General features: G+C 41.3%; 1 protein-coding gene across 2 annotated transcripts; it reads right to left on the minus strand.

The window, feature by feature from the left end:
* Positions 1-2,536: 2,536 nt before the first annotated feature.
* On the minus strand, positions 2,537-13,017 carry LOC308334775 (breast cancer metastasis-suppressor 1-like protein-A). 2 transcript variants are annotated; one of them, XM_080791591.1, is made up of 11 exons: positions 12,715-13,017; positions 12,292-12,382; positions 11,594-11,721; positions 9,383-9,462; positions 8,464-8,560; positions 7,326-7,517; positions 6,773-6,862; positions 6,362-6,426; positions 6,220-6,262; positions 5,622-5,751; positions 2,537-5,220 (listed from the first exon to the last, which is right to left on the minus strand). In XM_080791591.1, exons 1-11 carry the CDS (start codon positions 12,863-12,865, stop codon positions 5,103-5,105), a joined length of 1,185 nt encoding a protein of 394 aa, XP_080647717.1. In that variant the 5' UTR covers positions 12,866-13,017; the 3' UTR covers positions 2,537-5,102. The 2 variants fall into 2 exon arrangements, with proteins under 2 accessions (XP_080647717.1, XP_080647718.1); XM_080791592.1 differs by lacking the exon at positions 7,326-7,517.
* Between the last annotated feature and the right edge of the window lie 343 nt (positions 13,018-13,360).

Genomic DNA, 13,360 nt, shown 5'->3' on the forward strand with positions numbered 1-13,360 from the left:
TGCTTCCTTCAATGCATGAGGAGTCCAAGCTGCTTCTTATTCACCTGACAGGGAGGAATTTCCCTGGCCGGAACATGGTGGACCCCATTGTAAACAAGTGTAATGCTATTATGGTGTCGCCCGTCCACAGTTAACAGTTTTGTATTGAGTTGTGCTTGAAATGTACTGTATGTATGGTATGATTTAAAAATATATATATTTTAGCCTAGTCTATAGGCTACCAGTCTGTGCTTAACACATTGTTTCAACAATATTTAAACTAATTTAAGTAAATGCCAGCTGCTAAACTCAACCAGGCTATAATTACCTGCAGTTGTCTGAACAAAGTTTCTTTGCCAGAATTGCCATTAGATAACTCCTGTAGCCAATTAAGTAGGAATTCAATAGTGTAGGCTGCTACAGTAGCCTATCTACACTAGCTGCTAAGGTAAGCCTCCATTTGTTGATGTAAGTTGATATTTATTCCTTTAATTTCCCTGCAAATAAACCTGGCGAAGAAAATCGAATTCAGCTGTGCTGCTCGTTAGCAACATCACACACAGCTTCCCGCTTCTCACATTAGGCCGCCGTCTACTCACCTTATGATATGTCATGTCGTTACAGTTGTTTAGACCGCCTTTTCACCAACAGTAGCCTACACATAACACATACAGTAGCTACAGCCTACAACGGAGGGAAATGTTGTTTTTATTGATGGTATGGTGCAGGCATGGTGTTTATTTGTTTGTTGTGTTTATTTTGTCCTCCTGCCTGCCACCTTCTCTCGACATCACTGCACTAGACTGTCAAGATCTCGCGCGATGCCAGGCCTTTGTCCAAGCGGCCTGACTCCCAGGTCATCCCACAAGCCAGGGATGATCCCACCTTTTAAATGAATGAGGACCAAACAAGAAAGGGTGAAACAAGCTTATGTTGCATTGTACAGGCCTATTGGACAATTGAGATGGTTTCTATTGAGGACAATGATAACTGACGTGCTATCACACAATTGTCTGACATTCAGGGTTGACTAATCATTTTTTACAACGCAGTGAAAACGCCAACCTATATGGTACGTAGCTACTCCTCAAGTTAATCAGTAAATCAGCATTAATTATTTGCACCTAGGCCTAATTAAAGCTGAGCCGTAGCAGGGCAGTGTTAGCTCTGGTCCATAACCCTGATGTTTAATTCTGCAATAGCATTATGGGGCAAATGGTGCATTTATATACCGCCTTCATCCAAAGTGCTTTACATAGATTGTGCATTACATTCACACACACATTCATACACCGATGGCAGCTGAAACCATGCAAGGCACCAACCAGCACACCAGGAGCAATTAGGGGTTCAGTGTCAAGGACACTTCGACACTAACTCTGGGGGAGTCCGGGTTCGAACTGGCAACCTTGCAGTTGCCATCCAGCCACACTACCCCTGAGCCACCGCCGCCTCTGGTGTCTAGTGCTAGTAGGTTATTTCAGACTGAATTTATTTCTTCTTTTGGACTAACCCTAAATTAGGCCTATCAATACTATTGATTAACATTGCTTAATGTATATTTGATCAACTATCTACTTCTATTCTGGATGCAATGGCATTGCTTGGAGAAGTTGGAGCCAATTGGGCCATCTGCAATAGCTAGCTCCTGGGGTCAGTCAGATGGACAGGGAGGGAAGGACATATCAGAGATGGTTCCTTTATCGATCGATAGCAATACAGTATGTAGTGGTAATCTAGTGAGTGGTGCTCTGGCAGGAACAAGTGACTGAAAGGTTGAACAGCACAGCGGTCTTGAAGAGCCATTATCAAATAGGGCCAGCTCAGCATTCCCCACCCCCTTAAATAAGCCACATTTTGTGGGAGAGCAGCACCGCCCAGGTCAGTGAACCTCATGGGTGACTTTGGGTTGAGCATTGTGAGAGTTCTTAGTTTTCAAACAATGGAGCACTATAGGAGATTGTATATTGTTTTTCCTCACCTTTTTTTGTGCAAACATGCCACTTCCAATAGGTTGTTTAAGTGCTACCTCAAAAGCTCCGGTATTAATTTTCTTATATATTTTATCCCACGATTTTGTAACCCATTTTTCACCCGTGTCAATTATCTAATGTGATCCTGGGCTCTACACACCCTCCGCCAACCTGGGGAGAGCAACGAACTTGAACTCATGCATGCGTGTCCAAGTCGCTCCTTTACACCTGACAGGGGGGAGTTTCCCTGGTTGGACATAGGGCGTGGAAGGAACACGTTATTCCAACCAGTTCCTTTCCCCTCCATCAGGCGCCCCCAGCTGGCCAGGGGGAGGCAGTTTAGAGACCAGGATTACTGCATGTTCTTATGAAAAGCTCAACGGTCCTTCAAATCTGAGGAGAAAAATATGCTTGAGTTGAGCTAAGCAAAGCCAGTTGAGTCTAATCGTGTAAATGCACAGCCATGACATTCCATTTCACCAGATGAAAATAAAGAGCTTCTCATTCTCTTCACCACTCCATATGTAGCACTGGAGTGGTGAAGAGTGGTGGGTTTAAGTAAAGAAAGAGTCCTTTTCCAATAATAAAAATGAAACCTTTTATTAGCTGTACATGCATTGGCACAATGACATACTGTATGAATTAATCTTTACCTTGCACACAAACCAAAAAAGAAAAGATGAACCAAGGCATAGTGCAAAACTTTTTTTTTTTTATGCCAAGTCAGTAAACACAATGTACAAATAAAAATAAACATACTTGCAATAAACTATTAAAAAACATTCTAATTACAGTTTATGTTGATGCCACATGTGGCTTCACAGACTCTTAAAACATCTTAAGGTTCATTTCATAATGTCTAATGGACTTCTTATAATAATAGAATATTATTGGCAGGTAATACTTTGAAAACAGATATGCAAATAATACGTGGGAAATATGAAGCACCGGGAAAACAACATAAAAGCAACCAAATTCATCTTCCAACCAAACATATTTATTTACACATACCAAAACACTATACTTTCTTTACACCCTATAACTATGGGGAGTGGTTAGCATTGCATTGGATGGATTGTACAAAAGTCAAACGAAACTGGAATCCCCTCAGTGTTGCTTTCTAGTGTAACAAACATATACTGTATATATATACATATACAGAACTTCTTATTACTCCCTTATGAACCACCTTGTTTCATTTGTATATCCATATTTTCTTTTTCAACCTGAGACACACTCAATTAAGCCCAAAGCCAACACATCTGGCTGGGTTAATATTTAAATGTAGGGCTGAGCGATTAGAGATGATGTTGGATGTTGGATTAATAATAATTATTATTATAATTATAATAATAATAATAATAAATGAGCAAATCTATGGAGTTTAGTTTTCAGCTGGATTAGATGTGCTTCAAGTTTTTGGATGGAAAACAAGAGCCATTCCACGAATAGATCGATGTGTGTTAAAGTAACCAATGGCTTCACTGTTCCAACATCACGTAAACCAAAATTTAAGATTATTTCTCAACAACCAAACAAAACCCAGGAAAGCCAAAAATCGCTCAGCGCTATGCGGATATCAAGCTCTAGGCACTCTCAGACATATGGCAGAGTAATGGGAGATGGCAGAACGAGGAGCTATACAGGGTTGAGACCACAGTGAATATAACACAAAGCACATCGTTATCATCATAGATATATATATATAAGAAAACTAGATGGCTCACCCGCGCTCTGGCCAATGGAGAGCGACGTCGCTACGTGGCAGCCATCTTTACAGAGGTGCAGCATACTGTAACTTTTTTAAAATTGTGTCTAGGGGCATGTACTTTTTAAATTACCATAACTTGTTCAATTTTCAACCGATTTTCAAACGGTTTGGTTTGTTATAAACGTCAGAGACGTGCGCATACTAAAAAACAACATTAAGCAGATAAGTGCCCTGAATCATAGCCACATTGACGACGTTTGTAATAAACCAACCCGTTTGTAAATCCGTCGAGATTTGAGGGAGTTTATTATTTTAGTTTCAGCCACCATAGAACATAGTGTACTGTACTGTAGACCCTCAGCAAGATGGCCGCCGGGTGAACTACGTCAGAGACTCCGCCTTGAGCCATCTAGCCTTTATATACTGTATGTCTAATTGTCTATGGTTATCATTACCAGCATTGTTGTCATCAGATCTGTACACTCAACACAAGGAAAACCCCTAACTGGCTGTCAGCGTGTGTAGGTTGGCTACAGTGCACTCTACTCTACAGAAGGGCTTCTTTTTGATGCCTTTTCCACTAAGCGTTTTCTGTCAAGCCCGAGTTTGCACTCAACACAACCGATCCCTTCGCTAGTTCGCTTGGAGTTGATTGATCATAGCGCTCACCTACTTTTCACCCATTCTCTCTCACTGTTGTTTAGAGAGTTGTGCAATTCTGCACAAATGTGATTTAAAATAATAATTTAAAAAGAAAGTCCTAATGCCTGGATTCCTGGACAGGGGGTCCCTAATGCAGCCTTACGTAAATTTTACGTATTTTGTGGATCTTGGTCTCTCGAGAGGCAAATCAAACACACTCCAGTATTGTCTTAATACAGTAGATTTCACGCACTCATCCATTCGTTCAGTTCAGTAACCCGCTTTGACCCTCTCACTGCTGAAACAACATCAGAATAAGGCTTCACTGTAGCGATACAGTGGTTCAGGACGTTGCGTTTTGTTTTGACAGCCTAGGCATTGTCTCATCTTAAAAAAGGCACGTGACTTGGCTCCGTGGTTCACAGTTCATGACCGTTCTTGATTTCTTCCATGTCGTTTTAGAATCGTTTTGATAATTAGCAGCACTTGTCTTGACATCCATCTCCGTTCCAGAGAGAATGACACGTCACCTCATCGCAAATATTGACACATGCGTACATATTTACAGAGAATGTGGATTCCACGGACAGCATCGAGAGAAGAGCTTGATATATTTTTCCGGTTGTTGACATGACGTTTGTTTTTGTTGTTGCTCAGTGGGGGGAAAGATTGGGTTTGTGAGAGTTTATACTGAGCATACTTTTTGTGTTCTTGTATGTGCAGTAGAGAAACAGAAAACAAAAAGAGGTGTGTGTGTGTGTGTGTGTGTGTGTGTGTGTGTGTGTGTTTAACCAAGTTTAAGAGTGTTTGATGGTGTATTTGCCTTTCTGCAGCTGAGAGATGTATAGTTTTGACTTGGTTCCATCCAGCCGTTTGAACCAAACCTCATCATGGTTGATGGTTGTGATGATGGCACTGTAGTATGCACACGCACAAAAAGAAAGAAAGAAAGTTAGATTCATATGATGTCTATCACTAAACACATAAATAACGGTACTGGTAATGTACACTAATAATGTATCACTACACACAATATTCAATGTCTAACCTCGGAAAAGCTTGTCACGGACGAAAAAGATCAAACTATATAAAAATCATTTTCAAATGTTCCTCCCTTTTTTAAGGGTGGGTTACGGTTAGGAGTGGATTCAGCATGGTTAAAATCAGAGCAAGGATGTGGTGGAACAGTGTAAAAACACACACAGGCATGTACTATTATGTTTGTGCCGTATATTTTGCCTGCCCAACCTAAACTCAATTCTAAACACTAGCACGCGCGCGCGCACACACACACACACACACACAGTCACACATACCTAGTGGGGAATTCATCCTTCCTGTTGATGCAGATGGCCTGCCCTCTGCAGTACCACTGGCTGTCATAATACAGTCGTCCTTCTTCTGAGCGTGCCACATGATGGTGCCTTTCTGGCCTCACTGCCGGGACTGGAAGGAGTGAGATAGGGCAGATGGATGGGTGAGAGAGGGCAGAGGGATGCGTGAGAGAGAGAGAGAGACATAGTGGACAGTAATAGAAAGACAGACCAGGCAGACAGACAGATGAAGGGCAAGGGAGCGAGAGCGCGATGAAAAAGTTATAAGTCCCGTAAAGTGAGACGGTGGCAACAAGGGAGTAGTGAGAAATGGAGAGGAGAGGGCAACAGACGGGCAAGCACAGAAAGTATCCAAGCACAGAAAGTAGAAGGAAAATCATAGTGGTGGTGGCCAGAGGGAGAGGAAAAAAAAACAACCAAACATTACTCTCTAAAATAGCAGTGCAGTGTGACCAACAAATCATCAATTCCTGCATTTTTCCTCAGTAAAGGCTATGAATCAACTCTTTACTTCCTGGTTAACTGTGTGCTACAAACCACTCTGAGCCAAATATCGATTGTAATGGAGGAAGACACTTACCATCGACCTTCACTCTGTGAGGAGGACCTATTGACGCCATTGCCTGAGGATGTTTTGGATGCAGGAGGTTAGAAAAAGAGAAAATGACGCAACAGAAAATACACTTCAGGGCCTTGTTTCTGTTTGAGTGCTTCCTTCATACCTTTCTTATTGCTGTCCAGTCTTCAAGGATATCCAGATCTTGCAGCATGTAAACAATATATGGTCGTGATATAGATCGTCAAGGACAAATGCGCTTTCAGGCTGTGGAGATGGCTGTTGAATGTGTCCAAACAGGTTGACATTGTAGACTAGTGCTACATGTCAAACTGAACATCTGAATATATTTACTCATCTGTAATTCATTTCATTGTTGGTTTATTTTTCTGTTATCACATTTTGAGGCTATGTTTTTGTTTTACTTAGGCTCACCTGCACAAAATTCCAACTTTCTAAACCATTTAAGCAATAATGTGGTGCCAGTGTACCACTCCGCAAATTAAGTGCACAAAGATAAGCTGAGGACAAACATTTTATGTTAAACCGACACACACATCGAAAATCAAAAGGATATCAGAAACGACGACTGGCTTCTTCTTCTTCACGGGGCAGAATGGATCTTTCTTCTTATTTTTCCGTGAGTGCAAGCCATCGTTCCACAACTCTGTGGAGCGTAGCCGTAGACAGACGATTAGGGGGATGAGAAAACCAGGGCTCCCAAATCACCTGCTTGCGTGGTATATCTGTGGTCATATCTCTCTTTAACAAGCCGTTTAAATAGGAACACTGCTGGTGTGGCATTTTGTGAGATGTCAACGCTTTTACTCAATGATGTACAGCGGCTATCACAAGCGGCTCGCCTAGATTCCACTACATTAATACACATGCTAGATATACTACGCAGATGTACAGTATGTTGGTTACTTGGTTATGATTTAGATACATGTTACTGTCTGCATCGTCTACAAATGCTAAGAATGTTATTTAGAAAACATATCGTTTAGACATGCTAGGTTTGATGTTTACCCGGGCATCCTAGTTGCCATGTCTGAATTGTTTTCCATTTACTTGACAAATTGACCCTGTCGATTTACCCTGTCACCCTGACTAAGGGTCATACCACTTACTCTGATCTTGCACTTTGTAAGTCGCTCTGAGTCTGGATAGGACCATCTGCTCTAAACAAATCTGTGCCTGTCGAGGACCTGGTGATTTGTAGGAAGGAATGGTTGCCTCCGGAACCACAATGTGCCCCTGCAGGCCTGGGATTGAATCCGACCAGAGCCTTCCTTCTGTATCTTCTCCACTACAGTTCTTTGCTAGAAATACAGTATTTATTTTCCACTGTGTTGTACAAAAACCTGTTCATAATAATACACATGTTTTATGTACCATTGAAACCAAACATGACTTGGTTTTGCTCTCTAAGACATGTCTACAGCTCTACACATTTGTACTGGTGTGTATAGCCCTTTAAAGTAGCTAATGCCCGTGCCGTAGCGATGACCGTAGCCTCTGAATGTGGCGCAGTGACATCAGCTCAGTGTGAGTGTTGTATGCTGGAGGTGTGAGTGTAAACTGAAACTGTGACATGTGTTTACTTGCCACTTAACAAGAGGTGGCATGAATTTAAATGAGTGCCAAGGGTGTGCGCTAACAACACGTGTCTCTGAGTGTTAGTGCCAAGTGTTGCCAATGTTATATCTAGTGTTAGGGAAGCAAGTGACAGAGATAATATGTTTTATTTATAGCCAAGACAGACATTGCATTACAAAATAGCTCTCTTCCTATGCTATTAGCTATACTGGTCTTCAGTTATATTCATTTATCAATTTAGGCATCGAGTTACTTGATCTTTTAATGGCATCAAGGGACCAATTACACTTAAACCAACATCCTCCAGCATTGCCATCAATACTGGTAAATTGCCTTTAGATATACAGCATAAATCTATATCTATGACAGCTACTACTACAACTACTACACTATGGAGCCCTCAGAGAAGTCTGTGTTTATGTCTGTATCCTTCTGTGTTTATGTCTGTATGCTGTAAGCATCGCTCTTCCTATCATTACACCCCCAAACCACAGCTGTAAATAAGAATGTGACACTAGCAATGCACAGCAATTTGCATATAGATTCATAAAAAGAAACAATATACTGTATAGCCACATCAACAACAAATGAATGATGAAATATATGGCACATACAGACTATGTTAAGTACATAAGCAAAGGCAGCGTGAAAGCTGTGTGCAATGTGTACCTGAGGTAATGTCAATACTGTGCCTGTCCTCCTCCAGCCTTCTGATCTTCTCCTCCAGCTCGCTCTGCACCGTGTCAAACAGCAGCAGCTTCTCACTCTGGAACACAAGACAACAGGCATGATTCTATACTCACCGAGTGACCACGACGACTAACACAAAGGGCCCTTTTCCACCGGTTGGTTCCCAATGGGAACCGGTTCAGTTCTTTTTTTATTCTTAGTCCATGAGCCAGAGCTCCAACATTGGAAGGTTAATTATGAATTATGAATGTGCAAAACCATACCTATATTAGATTGTTATCACCATGAATTCTCCCCAATTTAATTTTACATTTTTACATATGCAAATGAGGCATTATGTAGGAAAATATGCAAAATAATCGAAACTATGAAAAAGCTACTACTGTGGAAGGGTTATCATGTATTCATTTACTTGTATTGATTCTATAAACAATTTAATATAGGTCTAGTTTTTCCCACCAATTTTGGAGCTCTGGCTCATGGACTAAGAACCAAAAAGAACTGAACCGGTTCCCATTGGGAACCAACCGGTGGAAAGGGGGTCAAATATAGATAATATTCATCCCTCCCGGGGCGAATCCAGAAGAGGCATCGTCACCAAAGCCTGACTACTAGGGGTCCAAACTGTCGCACGTGCAATAAAGATTATAATATAGGCAGCAACGAGAGTACACCACTCTTTGGTCCAAAAAAGAACAGATCTACAAGGTATAGTTGTATTAGATCATCAACAACAACAGGTTTACATTTCTTCATAATGATGGTGTCTCATGTCGAAAATAGACAAATCTACAAGCTCACGTAGTCACGCACCTCACAGTGTGCATTTTGAACACCTTTCTTTTATCATATTACAGATTATGCCAAACAACACAACACTGATATGTTTTCCTCTCACCTCCCAGTGTTGACAGGCAGCCTGGATCTCACACTCATATTTGTTCTTCACTGATTCCAAACACAGTTCTCTGTAGATCCCTGAAACAAACAATAAATGGTTGGACATAGCGCAACACTTTTCACATACAGTATATTACAATACTTAATATATGACTGATATATTAACCGATATATAATATGATTTTATAAAGACTTGTAGGTGCTGATTCCATATAAATTGCGATTCTGTACATATTCCATTTCAGTATTCAAATGTTTGATCTTTCCGTTTACTTGATACAGTACTATGAAAAACATCTAAATACTTTCAATGATATTTGATATAATTAAGATGTTTAATAACTGGCTATGTGCTGCTCCAGTATTGAATTTCAGCGTGAGCCTTCAAATATAATAAAAACACTACCATTTTGTGACTCAATCAATATGCAGCCTAAATCCATTTTGGAATCATTATCGCAATATAAAAATAATGTTTCTGATTTTTTTGGTATACAATACTGTAATACTTTGCCCACATAGCAGCATACAGTCCTCTACTACTGTATGTACTTAAGTTAGCGTACATCCTTCCTTAGCAGCACAAGTTCTGCACTGTTGATATACCTAAATGTACAGCAACCATCTCTGAGACGTTACTGCTGCATTTTGTGCTTATTCCTGTTTAATGCCGGGCTTTATTTTGTTGTGTTTTGCTGATTCAGGTTTCTAGCTTTCTATGCTGCTATATCCAAGTGAGTTATCAGGATATATGTGCTTCATACGTTGACATTAACTGTTCCTGTTTGCCAGCAAAGATACAAAAAGCAAGGTGAACATAAGGACAAGCCACTATGTGACAATGAGAGTCCCATATTCTCTTGGTCCCATTCTTCGCCTGGGTTCAGATTACAAACTGTCTGCCCAATCTGTCAGACTCGCCTACACTGCACACATATTGCACTGTGACTACACCCACACTTGTGCTCACACTCAATACTGTGCACCCTCAACAAGAATAGGCTAATGGGACAGTAAATCATACCAGCTTGAAAACACCCACTCAGCAGCAGTTCAGAACTAATATTGTAACAATAAATCAGAAATTGTAGATCAGTAGATCAACTAACCCTCTCTGGTTTGAAACAGTACTAGACAGACAGGGAAAAGACCACAATGTACCAGCAATCATGGATTAAAAAAATGTCTATCTTCTGGCCTTTAAACAGGTCCCTAAGCACAGCAGTTAAGAAATCATACTGTATAGAAAGAGGTACTGGGGAAACTTTGGATGGGGCTAATACTACCAGAATGCCCAAGGTGATGTCTCTTGGGAGATCGCACAGTGCTGCCACAAGGGGTCACCAAGGCACAACATGCATTAGTTACTGCAGGTCTTATTACTGCAGCCAGGTTGATACTGAGAAACTGGAAGAGCTCTGCTACGCCAGGGATCACAGACTGGACCCAACTTATGACTGAAACGGCATCCTTCGAATACTCAATTGCCAAATATGGGACTACTTTTATTTGTATATTAAAGGATGGTTGCATTAACAATTTGTAATTGGTAATACATTACAGATTATATAATCACTATTGTCAACAACAGAATGTGGAGGGGTGTTGTCCATTGGGTTGTTTTTTTGTTTTTTTACTGCTAGTTGTGTTTTGTGTTTTGTCTTTTTCTTGTCTTTTTCTTTTGTGTAAGTCATGTGAATTTTGTATGCTTCATTGTAAAATCATTAAAAAACTTTGATGACAAAAAAAAGAAACCATACTGTAGCAGTACTGTATATGAAATAGATTCAACTATGTAGAGTTAATTACAACAGGGGGTACATCAGTGGTACTAATCGTATACCCTCTACTAACCATTTGTGCGTACATGCTCGTGCATGTTGTGCGGGAGGGAATTATATGGTATACCCTTAAAAGATTATTTTTTTTAAACAACACTGGGCCATATATACTATACTGCTAGAGGTTTGGCAGGCAGGACAACGTTGCGACCCATATTGGTCTTTCTCAAGTATATGTCATATACTTGAGAAAGACCAATACGGGTGGAAACGTTGAACCTTGCTTTTGTTCATGATATCCGTTAGTTTAACAGTTTGGCTTAGCACCAAGATCGGACTATGTGTGCTGTTTTATGTTATTCTGACCGTTCCATGTATTTATTACCTTGTGTTGTTCTTGCTTGTATTGTAATATTATAATAACCCACCAGCAACTTTGGTCCTGATCTGCATGTTCTCCTGTAGGTTGGCTAAAGGCTCCAGATACTCCTGAGCACAGCCAGCCATCACCTCCTGGAGCTTGATGTCCACCTGGCTCAGACGCTCCTTGTACAATCTATAGGGCAGCAGAAAAGGTAACCGCTTTAAACCTGGCGTCCTCCATTTGGAGCATGTCATTATAGATGAAATCAGAAGATATAGAAGCTCAAGACGCATAACAATGCGAACCTCAAATGACGTCACATTGTAGGCTCTACAGAGCCGAACCGACTTTTATTCAGCTCTAAAATAGGAGTATGAATCGGCCCTTAGTAACCAGCACATATCCAATCGTGGTTTTTGTTTGTAAATGTCCATATCAAATGAAGTCTAAAGTACCACATGCATAACCTATGTAGTAGACTCCAGAGGTAGGCTGAGTAGGACCACTATATTTTTCTCTCTACAGTCACTATCATCTTCGTCAAAGATACCGGTAGCCAATCTACAAACTCACATTTTACGCTTGCAGATCTGCTATTTTGGCCTAATGTTCTGTGGTTTCGGTTCATTATTCCTTCAGTACAACATGCTTATACTGTGCACAGAGTGCAGGGAACCAATGCCCTTTCTGGACAAAAGGAGTAATCAACAAGAAGATGACAGTAAATGTGATGCTTGTTAATTGGACAGAGCATGCGCCTACTGTTCTTTCAGGTCTGTGAATTGCTTCTCCAGTGTGGTCATCTCATCAAGGCACTCCATCCTCCTCCTCTCGCAGTCTTCGTCGTCCATCTCTGTTCACACCACATAGGGAGGGAGACGGGGAAAAGACAGGTTCAAGCATCATTATACGGCTACCTGCCTCTAGTCTAGGCAAATCAACAACATGCTTTTAATTCACCTCCAGTTACAGTAGTCTTTCATGTTATGTTGATGTCATGTCACCATCAAATTATAATCTCGAACATCACCACTTGCAGTGTCCCGAGACCGGTCACGCAATTCCCAGTGGGGTTTATATTTTTCACTCTCATCATCTGACAACTGTTCGCTTGAGCTGAACAGTAAAATGAGGTTTTACTGTGCTAAAGTTGAATTGTGCGCATATTATGTGATCTCTTTTTACCCGAGCTGTCTCCATCTTCAGACACGGACGAGCTGACGGTGTCCTCCTCGTCTGTACTGCTGCCGTCCTGGTCGGGAAAATCCACCTCCATGTCTTCGTGGTTATTACTCTCCTTCTTCGACTCGCGTGACTCCCGGGAGTGAACCGGCATTGTTGCGTCGATGCCGGGGAGAGTGAGATGTTTGTTGTGAATGTTGACCTAAAGGGGAAAGAAATCCTATGTATTCAACTATAGAGGACTGCTAACCCGGCTAGCCAGTAGCCACATATCTCTACTAGACACAGAAAACATGGCCACCGCCACCGACGACCAATCACGGGAGTAGTCTACCCTGCACACAACAAACCCACCAGACCGACTGGGATCGATTCACTTGGAAGATGGCTGATCCGGTATAGAGCGGATACGGCAATAGTGCGTGCATGATGTGAACGTGTCCACGCAAATGGCCGGATACAGTAGGCGGGGCTTTTGGACGGATTTATTTTATCAAAAGCACGCTTTCCACGGGTGCTGCGGAAAGCTCTGGTGTCGTGGATGCATTATTACATCAGGGTCATTAGACGTTTATAGCTAGTTCAGTTGCCAGGCAACCGCTGGTTTCAACACATTGTGCAAATCCTTGTTAAACCTTGTTAGTTTATA

Source organism: Protomyctophum bolini (genome assembly GCF_963924005.1).
Source record: "Protomyctophum bolini genome assembly, chromosome: 19".
Taxonomy (NCBI): Eukaryota; Metazoa; Chordata; class Actinopteri; order Myctophiformes; family Myctophidae; genus Protomyctophum; species Protomyctophum bolini.

Bases quoted from the DNA above. Each gene is read 5' to 3' on its own strand.
- LOC308334775 (XM_080791591.1), bottom strand. From the start codon at position 12,865: ATGCCGGTTCACTCCCGGGAGTCACGCGAGTCGAAGAAGGAGAGTAAT. The intron at 6,863-7,325 runs GTAAGTGGTATG...TACGCTCCACAG, and splicing joins TTACAAAGTGCAAGATCAGA to AGTTGTGGAACGATGGCTTG. The intron at 6,263-6,361 runs GTATGAAGGAAG...AAACATCCTCAG, and splicing joins ACTGGACAGCAATAAGAAAG to GCAATGGCGTCAATAGGTCC.